Below are 24,361 nucleotides of genomic sequence, written 5' to 3'. Positions count from 1 at the left end.
ATAACAATACCAGTTCGGTTACGGGTTTATCCCTATATCAGTTAACTGAAATAAAATTGTTGTTGAATTTGGATTAAACTGTAAGTTGTCCTTAATTTATTTTATGGCCCTCGGGAAGATATTCCCTTTCATTTAAATATTCTATTGAGGGTTACATAATTGGCGCCCAACGTGGGGCTCGAAAGACTCGAAACATGTTAGGCCTTAAGCCTCGGTTTTGTCCCTAAACATTGTTGTTGTTACCGGTGAGATTTCAACGGCCCCCACGCGGGATATTAAGCCCCGGCTCTCTCGTTGATTAATAACGCAGTTTTACCCAATTTAATTATCATTCACTTAATTAAACTTCATCATTGACTGCAATTAAAATTAGTATTGTTATTGATTGTTTAACATAAGATCTATTGTTGTATTAATTAATAAACCCTATAATAATGGCCCACGGTCAAAACCCTATGGATAACCAAAAATGGAGATCGACCCAGAAGGAAGAAGACGACGGCGATCAACCGTCTTACAATAATGAAGAAGATTCGGAAGAGGAGGAGTTTGATTCCTTACTACTGGCAGAACGGGAGGAAGATCTTGCAGCTTCTTTCAACAACTTGCTTTACATTTAGGACTTAACAAGAAAGAAAAAGGAAGAGAAGACTATTGTTTCCAACTTAAACCCTTTAGCCTCGGGAGAAACTCCCTATCAACTCTTTCCGATGAGAGGCATTCCTCCTCCTGCGGGGTCTTCTACCCCTTTAACTATCCCTTCCTCTGCTGGGAATAATCCATCAGGTTCCGATACAGAAGTACCTAGTGTTAGGCCAAAAGTTCGCTTTTTCAGTACTTTACAGTCTAAGACTGGATCACGACGCAATCCTAATGTGGAGCAGAATACTTCCCCTTCTAAGCCTACAGGGACTGATCCTCACCAACCTTCCTCAACTGGAACTACAGGGGATATCCCTCCAATTCCTCCTAGTACTTTCCGATTTGGTCAAAATACATCCCCTGAGGATAATGGAAATCATTTACTCCCCCTATTTCAGGTCATGATGAATAGTTTCACGGTAATAGCAAATACCCTACCTCAACTAGTACAAGCTAATGCAAATTTAGTAAAAGCTATTTCTCCAGCTCCTTCAGCTGTTAGAACCCCTGTTATCCTTCCTGAAAGGTTAGCTTTTTCGGGTTCACCAAATGAAAGTGCCGCAGAGTTTCTCATTTCTTATGAGGAATTCTCAAAGTTCCATAAACTGCTTTGCCTCTCTTGCTTAGAGGGCATGCCCTTTACTGGTTTAGAAATCTATCCCTGAGATATGATTCAGTACGCCAAACTAATCCGAGCCATCCTAAGCTAACATGGAAATGTTTTAAGAAACATTTTAAAGCTCAATTTAGGGACTCCGCTGAAGCAGATTCGAAACTTAGGTTAGAAATTTATCTAAGGAGGCAGAAAGATAAAGAATTTGTTGAAAAATTTATTGGGGAAGTAACAAAATTAAATCTGGGAATGAATCTCCCGTTAACGGAAAAAGAATTAGTTAACATTATAAAAAGTAACCTTAAAAAAGAGTTGGAAGCTCCTCTCCTTTTTATGCCATTTACAACTCTTGAGAAGTTAAGAACAGCTTTAAAAACAGTAGAAAGAGACCTGCACAAAGAAGATAAGCCTACTGAGAAGAAGAAATCCCCTCCTAAGCAGTCGAATAGGGCTAGAGAGTCCCGAAATAATGGAGCCTTTGCTCCACAGCCTTATGCCATGAATTGGATCCCTCATCCTATGTATTATAATCAGAATGCCCTACCTTGGGAATATCCTAACCAAAATATGGGAGACCAAAATAGATCAATGATCCCAAATGGAAACAAGGAAATAACTCTCGACCTAATTCAAGTTCCAGGTATAGAGCCAAATCCCCAGCTAGACAATTCAACCCGCCTACTTGTTACATATGTCAGAAGACTGGAAATTACGCTACCGACTGCCCTGATAAACAGCCCAGCAAGTCGGGGGAAGCCAAAGCGGGAAAGATCCCGCAGGGTCCCTCTCCCGATGCCCAATAAAAATCCCTATCAAGAAGCGTGTCGCGTTCCCTTTGAGGATTGAATCCGTGAAGAAAGGTTCCATTCATAAAAGGGTTACTATTCCCGTTACATTTGAACACGCGACAGTACACGCAAAACTATATAGCGGGGCAGATGTTTTTTTGTTAGCTTAGATCAATGGCAAAAGATTTGTAAATTTAGAAATTCTTCAGAGCTACCTGAAGATGAACATTTAGATTGTGTAGTTTGGGGCGACGGCCGTTATACGTTTACCCAAGGTTCCCACGAACTTGACTTCTCTCTTAAAGATAATGGGAATGAAAACTATTTCAAATTTCAATTCTACATTGTTCCTTCCCTCACTAGTGACTTTATATTGAGACAAGATTTCCTTGAGGAATATAGGGTCAAATTAGATTTTGAATCTTCACATTGTTTAGTGGGTAATTTGAAGATCCCTTTTTCAATTCCATCAGAAAATGATCCAGTAAACCAGGAGATATTAGATAACATCAGGGAAGCGGATTCCGCAGCTCCTATTTCTAATGACCAACGTCTTCAACTAGAATCCCTTTTGTTAAAATTCCCTGAATTGTATACGGATAAAGTAGGAAGAACAGGACTAGTCTTCCATGAGGTTCTTACGGGAAATAGTCCGCCCATAAAATCTCAACCTTATCGTGTAAATGATCAGAAAAGAAAAATAATCGAACAACATGTTAGGGAAATGTTAGATGACGGGATCATTAGACCCTCCGTATCTCCTTGGGCTTCGCCCGTTGTTTTAGTTGATCAAACAAAACGGGGAAAACCCTATCGGTTTTGTATTGATTATAGAAAACTAAATAGTGTTACTATAAAAGACCCGTATCCCCTGCCTAATATAGAGGATATGCTAGCAAGAGTCAGAAGACCTAAATTTATCACTACCCTTGACTTAAAATCCGGGTATTGGCAAGTAGAAATGCACCCTAAGAGTAGACCAAAAACTGCTTTCGTGACTCATATGGGAAAATTCGAGTTTAACGTACTCCCATTTGGGCTTTGTAACGCCTCTAGCTCTTTCCAACGTTTAATCGACGAGATTTTTAGAGACGCCGATTACTTTCAGTTAATCGATTATTTAGACGATCTAATTTCTCTTAGTGAGGATTGGGATCAGCACTTAACGTGTTTGGAATACATCCTAAATAGATTAAAGGAAGCGGGTCTCATCCTTCAGTTAAAAAAATGTCGGTTTGCTCAAAAAGAAGCAGTTATTTTCAGTCACATAGTTAATGAGTGCATATTGACCCTTCAAAGATTGAAGCCATTAAGAAATTCCCTCCTCCTAAAAATATTAAAGAAGTGCAAAGATTTTTAGGGATGGCAGGTTGTCATAACCGGTTTATTAATCACTATTCTCAAATAGTAGCTCCAATTAATAAACTTAAAAGAAAAGGTCAGAAATTTAATTGGGGTACTGAACAGCAGATGGCGTTCGATAGAATTAAGGAAGAAATATGCAAGGCTCCGCCCTTAGCTTCCTTTAGAAGGGATTCCTCGTGCATTCTAACTACAGATGCTAGTGACGCAGGGTTAGGTGCCCTTCTATCCCAAATTCAGGATGATATAGAAGTCCCTATAGCATACAGGACTTAAAGATGTCGAAACTAGATACTCGACTAGCGAGAAAGAATGTTTAGCTATTTGTTGGGCAGTTAAAAAATTTAGACCCTTTTAAGAAGGTTGTAAGTTCACAGTTCTTACGGACCATCAAGCTTTGCAATGGCTGTTCAATATTAGCTAACCAAATTCTCGTCTAGTTAAATGGGCCACGTACCTTCAAACGTTTGACTTAAACATTAAACACAAGAAAGGAGCAGAAAATGTGGTAGCAGACGCGTTATCAAGAGCTCCGATTAATTTTAGCTTTTCCCCTTCCTCATCTACTAGTCTACAAGATCCAACTAGTAGTAATACAAGTTCAAATTCGACCGATAACAGTTCCTCAACCTCCTCTAGCGACTCTGTTGAAGGTCAGATTCGTCCCCCAGATCCTAGAGCGTTATATTCAGTGTTTACATTGGAAGATGTGAGAAAATCCCAAAGGGAAGACCCTTTTGCTTCCCCTATACTAAATTCCTTACAAGAACCAAACCCTGTTAGGCATAAATTGTTTGAACTGAAAAATAATCTTCTCTATCGAAGAGCTTATAGAAATAAACCTGGGAAAATATATTTACCCCCTCGGTTAAGGTTAGAAGCCATGCGATTATTGCATGAGCACCCTTTGTCTGCTCACAGGGGCAAAGATAAAACCCTGAGCAAAGTAATATTTAGATATTGGTGGCCTACTATAGTAAGAGATGCTCAGGGTTACGTGAGAGGTTGTACATTATGCCAACAATTTAAGGCTAGAAATAGAAAGAAGCCAGGGCTAATGCAACCCTCCGAATTGACAAGTCCTTGGGACCAAATTAGTGTCGACATAATGGGGCCTTTCCCTCAAAGTAGACATCATTATAAGTATTTAATAGTCTTCGTCGATTGTATGACAAAGTTCGTGGAGATGATTCCACTTAAGACTATTACAGCTAAAACTTGTGTTCAAGCCTTTAAGTCTATTATTACTAGGTGGGGAGCTTCTAAAGCTATTCTTAATGATAGAGGGGTACAATTTACTTCGAAACTTTGGCTGCAAACTTGCAGAGCTTTAAGAATAAATCCCAAGTTTACTACCCCCTACACACCTAAGGGAAATCCCACCGAACGAGTTAATCGTGTAATAGGCGAATTTATATCATTTTATGTAGGGAATCACCACGAAAGATGGGATGAAACCCTAGACCTTCTTCAATTTGCTATCAATTCTGCACCCCACGAAACCACGGGCAGATCCCCTTTCTTTTTAAATTTAGGGCGGGAGCCACGTCTCCCTTGGGATTTAGAAATTGAGAACCCATTCAGGACCCTGATGACACTGGTTGTACAAAAGCTTTAAAAGTTCTTAGGAACAAATAGAATTCAGTAATGAATTATCTAAATCAGCTAAGGCTCATCAAAAGAAATACTATGACCTCCGCCATGACCCTCTGGAAATTGAGGTAGGAACTTTAGTATGGATGGAAACGCATCCTTTGTCAAGTACGACTGGCCAAATTGTGAGAAAACTCAGTCCTAAATGGGCAGGTCAATTTAAAATAGTTGCTAAACATTCCCCCGTTTTCTATGAGTTGGAGAATGCTATCTCAGGACAGAATGTAGGGAAAGTTAACCTTGAACATTTGAAACTCTACTGGACGAATGTAGGGAAAGTTAACCTTGAACATTTGAAACTCTACTGGACGAATGTAGCTGTCTTCGACGATGCACTCGCTTCACAGTCAGAAGTCGCCGATGATCCTGAGCCAAGCTCACCTACGGAAGATAGTCATGCACCCCAACCCACGGAGACTTCCTCATCATCATCATACTCTTCTACTTCAACGTCACCTCCTCAGGACGATCAGGACTCAGATCAACAGATCCCTCCTGCAATACCAGATGATTCTTCTCACCCTACTGACTGTGACAGTGTACCGGGCATGGCCCTATTTTAAGACTCTCCTCTCCTACTCCGTACCAATCACGATATGCGAGCCTTCCAGCTCACTCATCCCTCATGTGACCAGGGAGGAGGAATGTTATAAAGGAGTGGTCTACGCACGTTGTAAAAAGAGAGAGAATAGGGCTCAGAGGCTCTTTTTTTTCAGGTGCATGCGCGATTTTTTTCTCCGGACCGTCGGCTGCTAAAATTTACTCTCGCGTGAGTCGCGTCGCGAGTCATTAGGCTTAGAAATTTGAAACTTGGTTTTTTTCACGTTTTAGTTATAATAATAGCGTTATTAGGATATTTCCATTCAGAATGAATCTGGTTTACAAGGGAGTCCCGGAAAATTAAACAGTTATATATAAACTAGGCATAAAGTTAAAAATGCCTAAAACTAAGGCGTGTTATTACAAAGATTGTTTGAACACTAGTCGTGCTATGCATCAAGAGTTTATGGAAGGGATATTTTTTATTCCATTCCCGAAACCCAAAACACAGCTTGAAAAATGTAAACGTTGGATAAACGCGTGTGGTAGACCAGATTTTTTTTACTATTGATAAGATAAAACCACATCATTTCATATGCTCGGAACATTTTGTCGGGAGTCAAGGTCGCACCCAATAATATCCAGATCCAATGGTTTATCATCCTACGAAATATATGATTGTAAGTCAAATATTACTCTAAACAAAATATTTCACGAGTATACCTCATAATACTATAATTATATCTATTAGGATCCAAGAAAGGCTGATTTAGTTGATAATTTAGTGAGTAAGCACAATAACTCAACTGAAAATGTGCAAATGGAAATTAATTCCACGCGTGATGAACTTTTCATGCAACAAAATGTTTCCACAACGAATTCTGAAGACCTGTTAGACGTTAATATTTGTTTTCCAAACCAACCCGATATTGAATTTTCCTCATTAGAAGAAATGTTTTCAGCATTTTGTCAATATCAGTTAGAAAATAATCCAAAGCTGTTTTGGGTCTTTTACCGAAAGGCGAATTCTCCGTGTTTAGTTGCAATTAGCACAGAAAGATTTAACGAAGTTGGGTTGAGCATTGAAATTAATGAGTCCTTCATGTTCGAAATTAAAACATTTGGAAGACACATTAATAGTATGCCTAATTGCGAAAGAAAAATATTCGAAACTTTTCCCAAAATCAATAGTTTCAAAAAACTAGTTGATTTCCTAGTATTTTTGGATTCATATGAAGCATGTGCTGGTAACGATGATGAAGCTTTCGTGTATTATTCAAAATCTGCTTTCAAGAATCCGTACACCAATGCATTACATTCGCCTAATTGCCTGGGGATCATTGTTTGTAATAATAAACAGCGAAGATGCCATAACTGCGTAGGATTACGAGCTCAGATTGGGAAAAAATATCAAGGGCTAAATTAAAGGATGGAAAAAATAAGGGAAAAAAACAAATCACCACAGAAAAACTGAGAAATGAGAAAAGAGCCCTAAGAAGTAAAATTTGTAAACTTCACAATTGTGGCCTACTCGTGTTTTCTTATATTCTATATCACTTGTCATCACAAGATAATTTTAAATTTTTTGTCTTAGTTGAGTTTTTTTGAGGTATTTTAAGTAATTTTTTTGAGATTTTTTAGTTCAAGGCACAAATGTGGTCTACCGGTGTATTTTTTACATTCTGTCTCACTTTTTATCACTAGATGATTATAAATTTTTTCTCTTATAGTTTAGTTTTAGGTTCTTTATAAATCGTCACGGCACAATTGTAGCCTACCCGTGGCTCTTAATCTTTTATTAATACGTCCTCCTCCTGGGATGACATGTCCCCTTCGCTACAAATTTCATCATCACTTTGTTTCTTCTCTTTACTGCTTACTTTTTGGGTAATTATGTTTTCTGAAATGTTCCCTTCCAAGGGAGTCCTCGGATTAATTGCGCATTTCTAGAGTGAAATTAGAATATTAGTATATAATAATAATTAATTGGATATTTAATTCACTCGTCTTGAAGAGTCCCTTCACAATTATATTAGTTTGAATATATATTTTTTAAAAAAAACCGTCAATGACGAGTTATCAACTTATCATCATAAACAAAATAATAATGCTTACCGATATCATCTTACTGAGATCTTTTAACTTGTCAACAGGCTTTCTAGTTTTGTTTTCTTGAGGTTCATTTTCTATTTCATCATCGATTTTTTGTACGGGAAGTTTTGAAAATCTTTCAGATAACTTTATTTTAGGTTGTTCCTGAAAGATATTTTTTAAAACATCAACAACATTACAAGAGGTTATTGGCATTGCAGGCTAAAATACGCGACTGAAATGAACCTAAGGAAAACCAAGCCAAAGCAGAGAGATAAGACAAGAAGAAAGATATTTACTTTTCACCATCGCCAATTAGACTCAGGACATGTGCAAAGACCTTTAAAGTAAACCTATACCTAAAATTGTAATAATTGTAAAATTTTCACTCACTGCAAAAGGATAGTTCAACTTTTTCTTAAACGTTAGTAGTTGTTGAAAGGTTTTTTTGTAGCATTGATAAGTTCTTCCCAACCTTCTTTGGGCACGCAATAATCCGCCGAAAACGGAAGAGGAGGTTTCTACAGAAGAGAAATTTCATTGGTCATTTAGAAGTTCTACATCTTCGCTAAATTGCACACTCACTACTTAAGATGATTTTTAAGGAGAATCTTATTCACTTTCAGAACTGTTAGTGAAAAGTAACATATTGACAATTATAAGAAAACCGGACAAAAAGTTAATAGCTCGTATTTAATCTTTTAAAAGTAATAACCATTTGAAATAAGTCATTTGTGCCAACCCACATAATGAGATATTCATTTTTAATCTTAGGAATGAAGCTGACTAGGGATTTTAGTGTCACGTCCGACTTTGTAGTAGTTGTTGATTGGTAGTATCTATTTTCTATGGTTAAGTATTAAAGATATGTCACTAAGAACCCCCCCCCCCCGCAAAGAAAAAAATTAATTCTTAAAAGACTTTCATTCCAAAATTCAACAAGTGGTGCATGTACTTGGAGGTCACCAACAATTGTAAATCCGTAAAACTCGGTTTCTAATAGCAACAAAAGAACAAGTTTTGTAAATTTTTCCATGAGCCTTAGAGGTTACATAAAATAATAAAGTAGGTTAAACGTAAAAGGCAAAACTTTATGACATTGAAAAATTTGCGAATAAAATTAAAATATTTACTTAGGCCTTTTTTTTTGACCCACGTGTGTCATCTAAATGAAGAAGGATTTTTTTTATTGAATAGAGAGAAAAATTTCTATATTTGTAGTAAAATTTTTGCCCAGCAAGGTTGGCATCCCTAAAGGATTGTTTTGCTAATGCTAAGGGCCGTAACTTTACCATTGTGTGGAATTTGACGGTCTTTAAAAAACATTAACCATTATATTTGGGAAGCCAATTATGGCCCCCCGCTCTATCCCCTCTTTGAACTTCATAAGGTTCTGATCTTCTAAAACTTCTCGAGGTCCGTCAGGGGCGGACTGGCAAGCTGCACAGCCATCTGGCACCATTTTAAAAAGGGCCCCCCCAAGCCGATCCCCAAATGAGAGGAGAGTATGTCGATAATGTCGTTATAATGCACAGGGCCGTCGAGGGAGGGGGGCAGTTCGGTCCTTTTTCCCGGGCCCGGCCGGGCCTCGACCTTGGTTAATTCTAGTGGATAATGGTTGTAAAAATATAAATATAAAACTTAAAAATAAATTTATCTTCAACTAGAGCTTAAACAGTAAAATTCAAAAAGTGATGAAGTTTTCAAACTTTAGCCTTCTCTTAATTTGCTCTCAGTCCCTTGTTTTCTCCTTTTTTCACTAGGCATGAAAGTAAAATATAAACGGAGCTTTAAGTTTTGTTTCTCTCGCGATAGGCCACGGAAAAGCTTCAACATCTTCTGGGCCGTCGAGAGAGAGGGCAATTCAGTCCATTTTCCCGGGGCCCGTACCTCTCGGGGGGTGTAACTCGGAAGAGCAGTTCTCGAAATAGCAACCGCGATTACAAAAAACAGCGGCGTTAATCAAAACTACTTTTCAAGAAAGAGCAGCTGCTGTTTTAGAAATAGCGGCTGCTATTTTGGGAAATAGCAGTGTTTGTCTTGAGTTTTGAGCATTTCTTAACAATACAGTTATGTTCGTTGGTTTTTTATGTTAGTTTATTCAGTGATCATTTAATCAGAAATGTGACCTAATTTTTTAAAAAAGGTATATTATTATTTGGGAAGTCAATGAAGAAAAACAAAAATATTTTGGAAAAGGCGTAACATTGGTAAAGTGACCTAATTTTTAGAAAAAGGCATATTATTAATTGGAAAGTCAATGAAGATAAACAAAAATATTTTGGAAAAGACGTAACATTGTTACACTATTTCCAAAATATAACTAACCTAACTCAAACCAAACGAAAAAAACCCTTAAAATCCCAACCCAACCCAACATGACCTGACCTAATACTATTGAGTTCAAATAATCAACTTTAACCAATCCAAATTATCCGTATCGGAACTAGTTCTATTTGAGTTCATTTAACCCAGCCTACACCATAATAAATAACTATAGTTTTTTGCATCCCCGTTTTTTTGCTCTTTTGAGAACTGCTGTAACGGTACGCCGCCTTTACGAGAACAACTGTATCGGTAACTGCTGTAACAGGTAAACTGTCATTTCGGGAAAACTGCTATTTAAGGAACCGCTGTTATGAGGACCGCTAGTTTGGAATCCGCTCATACGAGAACCGCTCATGTGAGGGCTTCCCCCTCTCGGGGCCCGGCCGGGTCTCGACCTTGGTTAATTCTAGTGGGTAATGGTTGTGAAAATATGAATATAAATATAAATATAAAACATAAAAATATATTTATCTTCAACTAGAGCTTTAACAGTAAAAATAAAAAGTTATGAAGAGTAGAAGTTTTATAACTTGAGCCTTCTCTTAATGTGCTCTTAGTCCCTTATTTTCGCCTTTTCTCACAAAGCATGAAAGTAAAATATAAACCGATTTTAAGTTTTGTTTCTCGCGGGATAGGCCAAGGTATAAATGTAGAGTCGAAAACAATAAGACTACAAAACTATCTTTTTCCGCTTTATAAATTATTAAATGAACATTAACTAATGAGATGCCATTTACCAATGTCCGATTTATGGATACTTAACTATTTTGAGTTAGTGAAGGACTAATTTTGAAAAATGCAAACCCCAAAAAGGAGGGCCCCCATTGACTGGGGCCCCGCTGCCAGTGGCAGTTGGGGCCCTATGGCCAGTCCGCCCCTGAGGTCCGTGTTGGACCACCTTGGCTATATCCTACTGTTAAAAAAGATAATTGTTTGTAATTCCTAAATTATGTTATTTCTTCTAAGGACCGCGCAAAGGGATTAATATGCGAGTTTCAATTTTATTCCTCGCGGAAACTCTATTATTCCCCATTAATTAACAAATGTATATATATAAAAAGAAAAAGAAAATTACCATATCCTTTTCGAGTTTGTCTATCATTCTCCATTTCACGATAATTTTCTACCGCTGCTTAAAAGAAAACGTTCATTACATTTATGAACGCCTAGCAGCAAATTGCCTAGTGAAACTTAAGCACGAAGTAAAACTATGTTTATCTTCTGTAGAATTGAAAACTCTTTCCGGCACGTAAAGATTTCAGTTAGTCGAGTACTACTCGGCAACCTCTTAAATCTTACCACAGTTCAGGGCGCCTTGCAGATGCGTTTCGGCTTTACAAAATTCCAACGCCCACAGTAGAGGACGTCCTAAGTTTTTTTTTCAGATTAGGCCAGCAAACGACAAGGGAATCCTAGAATATGGGCGACACAAAGCAATTGAAATAATTTCTTTAAAACAACATATTAAAGCATAGCGCGGGTCCAGCGGATCCTCTACAAGTTTACTTTCCTTGCGAAATTCAGTTTGGCTTAGCAAAGGCAGGAGGCATTTGTGGGCGGGATTTATAAGTGGACCTATAAATCCCGCCCACTAGCCTTTCCCAAGCCAAAACTGGGGTACAGGAGGAAAGTCAACTTGTAGGGGATCCGCTGGACCCGCGCTTTAAGTCAAGCTAAAATTTTCGAAATAATTACAATTATTACCGATTACTTAAAAAAAATTCGCCAAAAACATTAAAAATTGCTACAGTTACTGATTTTCTACACGTTGGGGCACAATCCGAATATGGCAACTTCAAACAAGTTTTATTTTTAGTTAGACCACGTGACTAGGGAATACTAAAAAATGCCGACACAAAGCAATTAAAATAATTTCTTTAAAACAACATATTAAGTCAAGCTAAAATTTCATAAATAATTACAATTAATGCCGATTTCTTACCAAAAAACCGCTGAAAACATCCCAACACGCTAAAGAAACTGTGGAGACCACAACTTGTCAATTGCCACACTATCAGCCGAGGTTAAATGTTGGGAACTTCAAGACCGAAAACACAATCACGATTCACGAACGATAACCACAACCACTGATCTAGAACGTTCGCGGCAGTGCGGCACAATGCGGCGCCGCGCCGGCGTGCATCACTTTTCTTATTCGTCGTCGCATAGCCCACTCGATCACGCGCGTCACGACGCAAGCTGCTCGCGCTATTATTAGCATTGTACGGGTTGCAAAAATAAATTAAATAAACAATCTATAGTCTTTTCCATCCTTAGAAGGCCACTGAAAAAATTATTAGGCGCAAGTGTTTGATTCAAAATACCAATGGGCGTATACTTTTTTTTTGGACCCTTTTTAAGGGTGTAAACTAGTGCTATAAATAAGAACTATTTGACGTCATTTTACCAGGGGACTTTGTCATCTTGTTTTCAAATCATGTTGTACCGCCATCTTCCGTACAAATGTTTCAGAAACAAAACCTAGACCAAAACAAACCGCGGCCATTACTGTTACCGCTTTTGAGTTATTATGGCTAGAGTTTGTTGTGTCGCAGAAGCAGTAAAAAATATCCTGAGCTTCGCATTTTTGATATTCCAAGTGTGATTAGTAATCAATGTAGTCAAACTAAAGTATTGTCCGAAAAAAGACGCAAAAAATGGATAAAGAAGAAAATCAGAGGGCTTGCTGGTAAATCTAATGGCCGCCACGACACCTATTTTGGATCATATTAAGAAATTTTAAAATAGAGATGGCGCTGCAAACCGTGGCAAAAGAATGTTGCCCTAACGTGACGTAATATTAATTCAAAACCAAGGCTTCTGACAGGACTCTATAGATCATAATAAGATATTTTTCAATTATAGAACTCTGTCCCAAAGTTCCATTTTTATTTGTTTAAACCACCAGTTTTTTTAGTCGATACTTCTTTGTTGTACTGTTGCGGCTAAGAGATGTGTTTAATCAGGGTTGGAGCTTTATTTTACTGGTGAATAATCTGAATGTAGGACATAATGCCCCCTGGACATAATCCCCCCATTTGAGAAGAAAAGGACATAATCCCCCCATTTGAGAAGAAAAGGACATAATCCCCTCAGGTAGGAGACAAAATCCCCCGGACAATTTCCCCCCGAATGGATGCCGAAAACAAAATACCCCCAGCCCCAGGACAAATTCCCCCAGCCCCGGGACAAATTCCCCCAAACTGTGTTCTTCGGAAGAAAATAAATGTAAAAAATAATATTTTGGAAAAGGCGTACCATTGTTACAATATTTCCAAAACCGAACCGAGCCGAACCCAACCCAACCCAAACTAACCTAGCCTAAACCTAACCTAAACCTAGCCTAGCCTAGCCTAGCCTAACCAAACCTAACCTAACCTAACCGGGGACTATGACCGGGGAATTTTGTCCAGAGCGTAGGGGGATTTTGACTAGAGAGTGGGGGGATTTTGTCTTGATAGTGGGGGATTTTGTACTCTTAATTTGGATGGGGGGAAAATGACCGGGGGATTTTGTCTTGAGAGAGAGGGGATTTTGTACGTTTTTAAAAATGGGGGGATTATGACCGGGGGTCTTTGGTCTTGGGGGTATTTAGTCCGTATACCGAATAGAATAGGAATAATTTGAAGTATTTGTACTTGAGGTATAGTAGGGCCATCACTCACCAGTATTTCAGGTAACTTTCATTTCTTTGTAATTTATGTTTTCAATTAAATTTTGCCTCGTTTTTTTTAGCATCGCATGTCTTAAATTCATAACTAAACCGGACATGTTCCTCAGTGCTGGTAAAGACAAGAAGGTTAACCAGTTACTTAGTTTTCAGTTTTCAAAATACTAAATGAAAAATAAAAACTATAATTGTTCCTATGTTCTTTGTTACTTTTAATTTTTTATATCAATTTCACAAACAAAAAGATATGTGCTGGCTTATTATAAGAATGGTGTGTTAGGATTGAAGAAAGGTGTGAAAAACGAAGATTGGTCTGTTGTTATATTTAGGAATCTTAAATTTGGGCTTTTTTACATTGAAAAATGACTTTGAAATATTTAAATTTGGAGCTTGAGAGTGGCTGGATTACCCCATTGGTCTATGTTAAATGAGCGTGCTCCTTGGAAGTTGAAAAAGTTTGCCTTTTAGTGTTTTACGAAGCCTTGATTCCACGGGTATTCCAAGCAAAAATTGCTTATGGTGCATGGCCGTTGTGAAAGTAGGTGCGCGCACTCATAACAAGCGCGTCGCTTACGCGAAGCCTGGCCTTTTCATAGGGATGGGTACCGGCTAAGGGCTTGCTCAAGTTCAGGCCGTTGTGAAAAAAAGGTGTGCCGGCGCGGATTTTCCAGCTGTCGCAACACTTAAGCGAAGCCTCGGCCTTTGGAGGATTACTTTACCGGGAAAGGAGAGAGTTTTTCGCCGGAGTGATAGGAGTTTTGCCGGCTTGTGATTAAAAGTAGACAGGTGTGCTGGGAGTGTATGAGATAGGGGTGCTAGTATAGGAAGACGTTGTGAAAGAATAGACAGGTGTTCTGGAATAGTATAAGAAAAAGGTGTGCCAGGTGTGCACTGCTAAAAGAAAGAGGTTGTGAAAGAAAAAACAGGTATGCTGGATTAGTAAAAGAAAAAAGGTGTGCTAGAACAAAGAGGTTGTGAAAGAAAAGACAGGTATGCTGGATAAGTAGAAGAAATAAAAGTTGTCCTAGTATGGGAAGAAGTTGTGAAAGAAAATACAGGTGTCCTGGGAGTAGAAGAAAAAGATGTGCTAGTATCGGAAGAGGTTGTGAAAGAATAGACAGGTGATCTGGAATAGTATAAGAAAAAGTGTGCCAGGTATGCTAGAAAGTCTAGAAAAACAAGTTGGGAAAACCAAAATATTACCTCTCCGAGTCAAACTTATTTACCTAGATATGGAATTATTTCTCTTTTTTGAAGTAAACATTTACGAAATATTGAAGCAGTATTCCAAGCATAGCGAATAATACAGTAAAGCAGACGACATTTTACATCCAATAAGGATAAATCTTGGACACATGGAAATCAGTCAATGGGGAAAAGAACAGGGAATGAAGTCTACGCTTCAGCTGTTTACCGTATATTCTGATAGCTACATTCACAATTGGTTTGGAGTGTAAACACTATCGTCTCGTATCACCTCAACAATATTCTTAGTTTGCCAACATGAATGTTAACGTTAAATAACACCAAAGCTAAATTGTAGCTAGACGCACTAATAGTCAATGCGCACCATAAAGAGAATAAAAAGTCTGTAGCTACTACCCGTTTACCATTAGCCCTTTTACTATTCTAATTGCCACCATGATCTTTTCTTCTATTATAAAATCTTAACCTGATTATTTAATAGTGTATTTAACTTTCGGCTCACTCTGAACCGTTGATGTTCACGAAAATCAAAGCCCAAAGTTTACTTCACCTCAGGCCTCAATTATTTACTCTTTGTTTCACTAATCCTATTGCGGATGATACTTAATATACCCGCCGGAGTCTAGGTCTTAGTTTTCTTCATGAAATCACTAAACCAAGGATTATTCTATATACAGATGTAGTATATCTTAAGTAATATATAAACAGCCATTTCAAATAACAATATTAAAAAAATATTTGGAATATCAAAATGAAACAGAGCTTTCAAGCTACAAAAGTACTAAATGCATCATAATTACGAAAAATACTTCCACATATTCACTTTATATTATGGAAAAAGGGAATATTAAGGTTCTGTATGATTTCTTAACACATCAACACAAGGCTAACTGCTAACGCGACGCACTAGTGTAACAATTGACGGACACACACAGACAACAACATAGACTGCTTTTTAACTCTTTCCGTATTAATTTTGAGTTGAGAAACAAGATTATCTTTAATATTTAAATAAATATAATTATTTTAATCTTCAATAATTAACATTAATAATAGTTAAATCGTTTAAAATAAAGTTATACCTATTATCATCTCAAACTTTGCTAATATTGACGTTTAAAGTGAAGGGTACCCCTCTTGCCCGCTTTCTTCAAATTTTGGGGTATATATACGATTTGTTTCCATTATAATAGTAAGGAAAAAGCGCAATTGCGAAAACCTTTGGTGGCGATCCCACCTTAGGGAGGCTAGACGTTTCTCGTAACCCTAGCTGATCGCCACGTATATCCTAAAACCAAACGATGATAATGGAGTAGAAGCCAATGAGACACATTGGTGTCTATGTGGAATACACGGAAGACCAGTAGATGGTGGTGTTAGAAGCCAGAATGTACAGACTGGTGTCCAAGTGGGATGGACAAAGACCAGAAGATGGTGGTGATTAGAAGCCAGTATGTACAGACTGGTGTCCATGTGGGATGGACGAAGATCAAAAGATGGGGGTGATTAGAAGCCAGTAAGTACAGACTGGTGTCCGTGTGGGATGGACAAAGACCAGAAGATGGTGGTGTGAGAACTCAAGTAGAGGAGCCATTTCCGTGACTGTGAAAGCAGTTCGAAAATGGCGAACACGTTTGCTCAGATTTGGAAACTGCGAACGCGGTCACGTGGGTGTAACAACAGACACACACGATCGTTACAGAACCTCTCCGTGACATACGTCACTCGGAGAGGTAAAAAGAGGTTGTAAAAGAAAAGACAGGTATGCTGAAATAGTACAAGTAAAAGGTGTGCTAGTATCGGTAGGGGTTGTGAAATAAAGTATAGGTGTGTTGGGAGTGAATGAAAAAGGTGTCCTCGTCTAAATGTAGTCAAAAACTTCGTTTTTTTTCGGGTAGTTCCCCTATGGAACTGCTTGCCCGCGGAAAAAGTAGATTCTCCAAATGTCAATATTTTTAAAACTAAACTTAAAAATAATTTAATATCCACGTAAATTTAATATCATTTAATTTTTCGATAAATAAAACTAAAGGAAATTGTACATCATATTCTCCGCTAAAACATAAAGGAAATTGTACATCATATTCTCCCATGAAACAAAAACTTTTATAAGCCTCTCTAAAGAACGGAGCTGTAATGGCTAGAAAGCCCTAGTTCCAAACCAAACAGGAAAAAGTGTAGATAAAAGTATCGGAAGGGGTTGTGAAAGAATAGACAGGTGATCTCGAATAGTATAAGAAAAAGTGTGCTAGGTGTGCTAGAAAAAGAGGTTGTGTAGGAAAAGACAGGTGTGCTGGGAGTAAAAGAAAAAGGTGTACTAGTATATAAAGAGGTTGTGAAAGAATAGACAGGTGTGCTAGAATAGTACAAGAACGATGTGAAGCGTAAAATAAGCGAGAAATATTAGTTTTTGATTCCTTTACAATGAAAAATGAGTTTGTACGATTTAAATTTGGCGTTTGAGAGTGGCTGGATTACCCCATTGGTCTAAGTGAAATGAGCGCGCTTCCTTGCATTAGGTTCTCGAAGTTGAAAAGGTGTGCCTTTTGCTAAGCCTTGGCACTCCGCCTTCGACGGGGAAACGAGTCCCGCACCGGTTTTGAAAAGAAGGTGTCCCGCCGCGGCCGCGGATTTCTGGTAAAAATCTTCTCTAACCCTTTCGTCCAAAAGATATCAGCTTTCCCAGATAGCTCACTTAAAATGTTGGTAAAGTCCTCGAATACGTATCCTCCATCGTTCCAACTGAGAGCGCAAATATTCCGCGAAACCCAACCATTTAATGGTCGGTCCTTCAAGCTTAGTTCGCCGTATGGGAACGGTAGCTTGAAAACGAACGTACCGTTTTCACCCGTTTCAACTATGTAGTACGCTAATTCTTTTATTACATACTCGTTATTAGCTCGAATAAAACCAGCCTCTAGGACGGATCTCTTCCCAGGCGAAATCTCCATCTTCAATCGTTCAATATCGTTGGTACAATGAATACGACTTGAAACTCACCCCTTTTATAACAGCTGTTTTGTTCACTTAAGTAATTAAGAGTAAGCTTAATCTTTCGAGGGGATAATATACCCTGTTTTGTAACCCATGACGATGAAATCTTTCCATAATGAAAATGAGGTATTGAAAATCTCGGAGAAACTGTGCGATCGAGATGAACTGAATAACCGTATTCTCTCTCGTCAATAGCAATGAGAAAGCTGGGTATAAAGGAAAATTAACACCCTATGTAGACGCATGCATGGTAGAAAAGGATTCAGAATAGAGACTAATTGTTTATAAAAAGGTATTGAATTTTTCATGCCACCATTTCTGATAGAATCTAATCAGTTTACGGAAACAAAATCACTCGATAACTTCAAAATAGTAAAAGCAAGAGTGCACATAGACAGTTTGATACAAAGATTAAAACTTTTTTCAATCTTTAATGATAAACTGGATTGGGAGATGACGTCTTTCATTAACCCTATGTTTTTAATTGCAGCTGGTATTGTAAACTTGTCATCACCAATATTAGATAAAGTTAGATTTTAATAAAATGAATATTTGGTTTTTAAAAAATTATCTTAATTGTAACTCAGTTTTACAATTTTATGACACTAAACATGTTTTAACTTTTTTTACTACAGTGACTAGTATGTCATTGAATTTCTTGCTTTAAGTGACCAAGACATTGTTTAAATTTAAAAATGCCATATCCTGCCCAAATCTGTTTGTGATATGTTTTTCCTTAAAAATAAAATTGTCTCCTTACGCTTATAAATATGGAATCTGCGCGTTTCATTAACTCAGCGATTGAAATGGTTGCTCCTTTTGTGGTGTGTCAAACAGAAAATAAATATCTATATGGAGTTACCTTTCTTGTTATTAATAATGTAGGCTTTGTCTATATTATTGCGAAAACCATTGATTTTAAAGAAATAATTCTTCATTAAAACCTTGCTTGAGTACATCTCCTAGAGGAGACGAAGAGGGTGTTGGCGATCCGGTGGCAGACGAAGAGGTTGTTGGCGATCCGGTGGCAGACGAAGAGGGTGTTGGCGATCCGGTGGCAGACGAAGAGGGTGTTGGCGATCCGGTGGCAGGCGAAGAGGGTGTTTGCGATCCGGTGGAGGGCCCAGAGGGTGCTGGCGATCCGACGGCAGGCGTAGAGGGTGTTTGCGATCCCGTGGCTGGCGCAGAGGGTGCTGGCGATCCGACGGCAGGCGTTAAAGGGTGTTGGCGATACGGTGACTCGCATAGAGGGTGTTGGCGATACTGTGGCTCGCAAAGAGGGTGTTGGCGATACTGTGGCTCGCAAAGAGGGTGCTGGCTATCCGGTGGCAGGTGAAAAGGGTGCTGGCAATCCGGCGGAAGGAGCAGAGGGTGTTGGCGATCCGGTGGCAGGCGGAGAGGGTGCTGGCGATCCGGTGGCAGGATAAGAGGGTGCTGGCGATCCGACGGAAGGCGAAAAGGGTGCTGGCGATCCGACGGAAGGAGAAGAGGGTGTTGGCGATCCGGTGGCAGTCGAATTGGGTGTTGGCGATACGGTGGCAGTCGAATTGGGTGTTGGAGATACGGTGGCAGGCGAAGAGGGTGCTGGCGATCCGGTGGCAGGCGGGGAGGGTGCTGGCGATCCGGTGGCTGGCGTAGAGGGTGTGCCTCATATGAGCAGTTCCCTGTAGAGCAGTTCTCGAAATAGCAACCACGATTCAAAAAAAACAGCAGAGTTTTTAAAAACTGCTGTTTTAGAAATAGCGGCTGCTGTTTTGGGAAATAGCAGTGTTTGTGTTGAGTTTTGAGCATTTTTTAACAATACAGTTGTATTCGTTTCTTTCTATAACTACCTTTTTCTGTGATCATTATATAGTAATGTGACCTACTAAAGGATCGTGTTTATGATTTTTTTTAAAAGTACATATAAATATTGTACTATTCTTCAGGCTGTATTAGTTTACAATAATTTGGAAAAGGCATAATAAAATTCGAGAAAGGTTGTTTTATTACGGAATTAGATATTTGTAAACAGTATTATTTTTGAAAAGGCATATTATAATTCGAGAAAGGTTATTTTATTTCGGAAGAAGATAATTGAAAACATTAAGGTTTTTGGAAAAGGCATATTATAATTCGAGAAGGGTTATTTTATTTCAGAAGTAGATAATTGAAAACATCAAGTTTTTGGAAAAAGTGTAACATTGTTACACCATTTCCAAAATATTACTAACCTAAGTCTAACTAAACGAATCAAAACCTAACCTAACCTAACCTGACCTAATAATGTTTAGTTGAAATAATCAACTTTAACCTAACCAAAATATCAACCTAGTTCTTTTTGAGTTCATAAAACCCAGCTGGGCAAGCTTACACCATAATAAACAACTATGGTTTTTCGCATATCTATTTTACCGCTCTTTAGAGAACTGCTGTAACGGTAATTGCTGTATGGGGAAAACTGCCATTTCGGGAACCGCTATTTCGGGAACTGCTATTTAGGGAACTGTTGTTATGAGGACCACTATTATGAAATCCGCTCTTGTGATGGCAGGAGAAGAGGGTGCTGGCGATCCGATGGCAGGCGCAGAGGGTGCTGGCGATCCGATGGCAGGCGTAGAGGGTGTTGGCGATACTGTGGCTCGCAAAGAGGGTGTTGGCGATCCGGTGGCAGGAGGAGAGGGTACTGGCGATCAGGTGGCAGGATAAGAGGGTACAGGCGATCAGGTGGCAGGATAAGAGGGTACAGGCGATCAGGTGGCAGGATAAGAGGGTGCTGGCGATCCGGGGCAGGCGAAAAGGGTGCTGGCGATCCCGTGGCAGGCGAAAAGGTTGCTGGCGATCCGGTGGCAGGCGAAAAGGTTGCTGGCGATCCGGTGGCAGGCGAAAAGGTTGCTGGCGATCCGGTGGCAGGCGAAAAGGTTGCTGGCGATCCGGTGGTAGGCGAAAAGGGTGCTGGCGATCCGATGGAGTGCGTAGAGGGTGATACCGATACGATGGATGGCGTAGAGGGTGATACCGATCCGATGGATGACGTAGAGGGTGATGCCGATCCGATGGATGGCGTAGAGGGTGATGCCGATCCGATGGATGGCGTAGAGGGTCTTGGCGATCCGGTGGCAGGTTAAGAGGGTGTTGGCGATCCGGTGGCAGCTTAAGAGGGTGTTGGCGATCCGATGGCAGGTTAGTAGGGTGTTGGCGATCCAGTGGCAAGCGAAGAGGGTGTTGGCGATCCGGGTGTACCTCATATGAGGATTTCTCTGTAGAGCAGTTCTCGAAATAGCAACCACGATTCCAAAAAAACAGGGGAGTTTTTAAAAATTGCTGTTTTAGAAATAGCGGCTGCTGTTTTGGGAAATAGCAGTGTTTGTGTTGGTTTTTGAGCATTTTTTAACAATACAGTTGTATTCGTTGGTTTCTAAAACTACCTTTTTCTGTGATCATTATATAGTAATGTGACCTACTAACGGATCGTGTTTATGATTTTTTACCTCTCCGAGTGACGTATGTCACGGAGAGGTATTACACCGGCCGTGTCTGTGTGTGTGTCTGTCTGTCTGTCTGTCTGTCAGACCCCACGTGACCGCGTTCGCAGTTTGCTTATCGGAGCAAACGTGTTCCCAATTTCCGGACTGCTTTGACAGTTCACGGAAATTTGGGTTTGTCTCCTCTGGCTATTCTACTTGAGTTTCAACACCACCAGCTTTGGTTTTCGTCCACTCCACATGGACACTAGCACAAACATCTTCTGATCTTCGTCAATTTCACCTTGCACCAGCTTCTATGCACCACCATCTTCTGTTCTTCGTCAATTCCACATTGACACCAGCTTCTATGCACCACCATCTTCAGGTCTTTGTCCATTCCACATGGACGCCAGTCAGTCCATTCCGGCTTCTTTTCCTTCGTCACCGTTTGGTGTCAAGATATACGCGGCGATCGGCTAGGGTTACGAGAAACGTCTAGCCTCCCAATGGCAGGGCTTCCACCATCGGTTCACGCGAATGCGTTTTTATCTATTATTGGTTTCAAGATATACGCGGCGATCGGCTAGGGTTACGAGAAACGTCTAGCCTCCCAATGGCAGGGCTTCCACCATCGGTTCACGCGAATGCGTTTTGATCTATTATTATAATGGAAACGAATCGTATATATACCCCAAAATTTGAAGAAAGCGGGCAAGAGGGGTACCCTTCACTTTAAACGTCAATATTAGCAAAGTTTCGAAAGATAATAGGAACAACTTTATTTTAAACGATTTAACTATTTTTAAAGTTATTTACTGGCGATTAAAATAATTAATATCATTTATATTTAATTAATTATTTAAGATAAACGTATTTCTATGTAATGACACAAGTGAGAGTTTATATAGAACGAGTAATGAAGATTGTATCCGAATCGAAACACTACACGCACATCAAAGTTAATATAAAGCGAGTAGAATGATAAGATCTCTTACAAAACGATAACATTTCCTTTTTGCAGAATATTAAATGGAAATATTTTAAATCTTTTTCGGCATTACGATTCTTTAAGTAGTTGTGTAGCTATAAAGCTCCGTTTCATCTTAATATTCCAAGAACATCTTTTGATATTAGCATTTCAAATTTGGTGTTTACTTTTTAATTCAGCTTTACTATATTTATATATATAGTGTAATCGCATTTCTTATATTCATTAGATAATATGGGTGTTAATTCTTCACCTATCCACAAGTGCTGAAACGATTGGGTCTGTGAAATAAGATACCCTAGATATAAACTAGAAATGACCTGGTTTGCCTCCTCTTATAGGAGGTGTTAAGGGTTCAGAGTGGGCCGAAAGTAAAATACACCCTTCAGTGATACATTTTAGGTCCTCATTAGAATAATTGAGGATGCAAAGGAAATTGTTAAACGCTTAAGCCTTTGCTAAAGACCTTGGCAATATTTCGGCAATTTGAACTATGCATTTCCGGTTTTTCTCATATGCTGGTGGACCTGTGTTTAGAAAGTAAATTCGTCTCGGCTCGGAGAGGTTTATTTTGGTTTCCCAACTTGTTTTAAAAGTACATTTAAATATTGTACTATTCTTCAGGCTGTATCAGTTTACAATAATTTGGAAAAGGCATAAGTAAATTCGAGAAAGGTTGGTTTATTTCGGAATTAGATATTTCTAAACAATATTATTTTTGAAAAGGCATATTATAATTCGAGAAAGGTTATTTTATTTCGGAAGAAGATAATTGAAAACATTAAGGTTTTTGGAAAAGGCATATTATAATTCGAGAAGGGTTATTTTATTTCAGAAGTAGATAATTGAAAACATCAAGTTTTTGGAAAAAGTGTAACATTGTTACACCATTTCCAAAATATTACTAACCTAAGTCTAACTAAACGAATCAAAACCTAACCTAACCTAACCTGACCTAATAATGTTTAGTTGAAATAATCAACTTTAACCTAACCAAAATATCAACCTAGTTCTTTTTGAGTTCATAAAACCCAGCTGGGCAAGCTTACACCATAATAAACAACTATGGTTTTTCGCATATCTATTTTACCGCTCTTTAGAGAACTGCTGTAACGGTAATTGCTGTATGGGGAAAACTGCCATTTCGGGAACCGCTATTTCGGGAACTGCTATTTAGGGAACTGTTGTTATGAGGACCACTATTATGAAATCCGCTCTTGTGATGGCAGGAGAAGAGGGTGCTGGCGATCCGATGGCAGGCGCAGAGGGTGCTGGCGATCCGATGGCAGGCGTAGAGGGTGTTGGCGATACTGTGGCTCGCAAAGAGGGTGTTGGCGATCCGGTGGCAGGAGGAGAGGGTACTGGCGATCAGGTGGCAGGATAAGAGGGTACAGGCGATCAGGTGGCAGGATAAGAGGGTACAGGCGATCAGGTGGCAGGATAAGAGGGTGCTGGCGATCCGGGGCAGGCGAAAAGGGTGCTGGCGATCCCGTGGCAGGCGAAAAGGTTGCTGGCGATCCGGTGGCAGGCGAAAAGGTTGCTGGCGATCCGGTGGCAGGCGAAAAGGTTGCTGGCGATCCGGTGGCTGGCGAAAAGGTTGCTGGCGATCCGGTGGCTGGCGAAAAGGTTGCTGGCGATCCGGTGGCAGGCGAAAAGGGTGCTGGCGATCCGATGGAGTGCGTAGAGGGTGATACCGATCCGATGGATGGCGTAGAGGGTGATACCGATCCGATGGATGGCGTAGAGGGTGATGCCGATCCGATGGATGGCGTAGAGGGTCTTGGCGATCCGGTGGCAGGTTAAGAGGGTGTTGGCGATCCGGTGGCAGCTTAAGAGGGTGTTGGCGATCCGATGGCAGGTTAGTAGGGTGTTGGCGATCCAGTGGCAAGCGAAGAGGGTGTTGGCGATCCGGGTGTACCTCATATGAGGATTTCTCTGTAGAGCAGTTCTCGAAATAGCAACCACGATTCCAAAAAAACAGGGGAGTTTTTAAAAATTGCTGTTTTAGAAATAGCGGCTGCTGTTTTGGGAAATAGCAGT

General features: G+C 39.5%; 2 protein-coding genes across 2 annotated transcripts; one reads left to right on the top strand and one right to left on the bottom strand.

Moving 5' to 3' along the window:
* Window positions 1–5,973: 5,973 nt before the first annotated feature.
* Window positions 5,974–7,049, top strand: LOC149630080 (uncharacterized). Its single transcript, XM_089851297.1, has 2 exons — window positions 5,974–6,278; window positions 6,350–7,049. The coding sequence occupies exons 1-2, from the start codon at window positions 6,249–6,251 to the stop codon at window positions 7,022–7,024; spliced, it is 705 nt and encodes a 234-aa protein (XP_089707423.1). The 5' UTR covers window positions 5,974–6,248; the 3' UTR covers window positions 7,025–7,049.
* A 116-nt stretch (window positions 7,050–7,165) lies between these two features.
* LOC149630079 (uncharacterized) lies at window positions 7,166–7,995 on the bottom strand. The gene is made up of 2 exons (XM_089851252.1): window positions 7,714–7,995; window positions 7,166–7,544 (listed from the first exon to the last, which is right to left on the bottom strand). The coding sequence occupies exons 1-2, from the start codon at window positions 7,903–7,905 to the stop codon at window positions 7,386–7,388; spliced, it is 351 nt and encodes a 116-aa protein (XP_089707378.1). The 5' UTR covers window positions 7,906–7,995; the 3' UTR covers window positions 7,166–7,385.
* Window positions 7,996–24,361: the final 16,366 nt, after the last annotated feature.

Source organism: Phalangium opilio, unplaced genomic scaffold (genome assembly GCF_054372755.1).
Source record: "Phalangium opilio isolate 3A_F unplaced genomic scaffold, DU_Popi_V2 ptg000103l_1, whole genome shotgun sequence".
In the NCBI taxonomy this organism is placed as follows: Eukaryota; Metazoa; Arthropoda; class Arachnida; order Opiliones; family Phalangiidae; genus Phalangium; species Phalangium opilio.
This window is presented reverse-complemented; position numbering and strand designations above follow the sequence as displayed.

Coding starts and splice junctions, on each gene's coding strand:
- LOC149630080 (XM_089851297.1), top strand. CDS start 6,249: ATGGTTTATCATCCTACGAAATATATGATT. Junction 6,279..6,349: donor ATCCTACGAAATATATGATT/GTAAGTCAAATA, acceptor TATATCTATTAG/GATCCAAGAAAGGCTGATTT.
- LOC149630079 (XM_089851252.1), bottom strand. CDS start 7,905: ATGCCAATAACCTCTTGTAATGTTGTTGATGTTTTAAAAAATATCTTT. Junction 7,545..7,713: donor ATCTCAGTAAGATGATATCG/GTAAGCATTATT, acceptor ATTTCACTCTAG/AAATGCGCAATTAATCCGAG.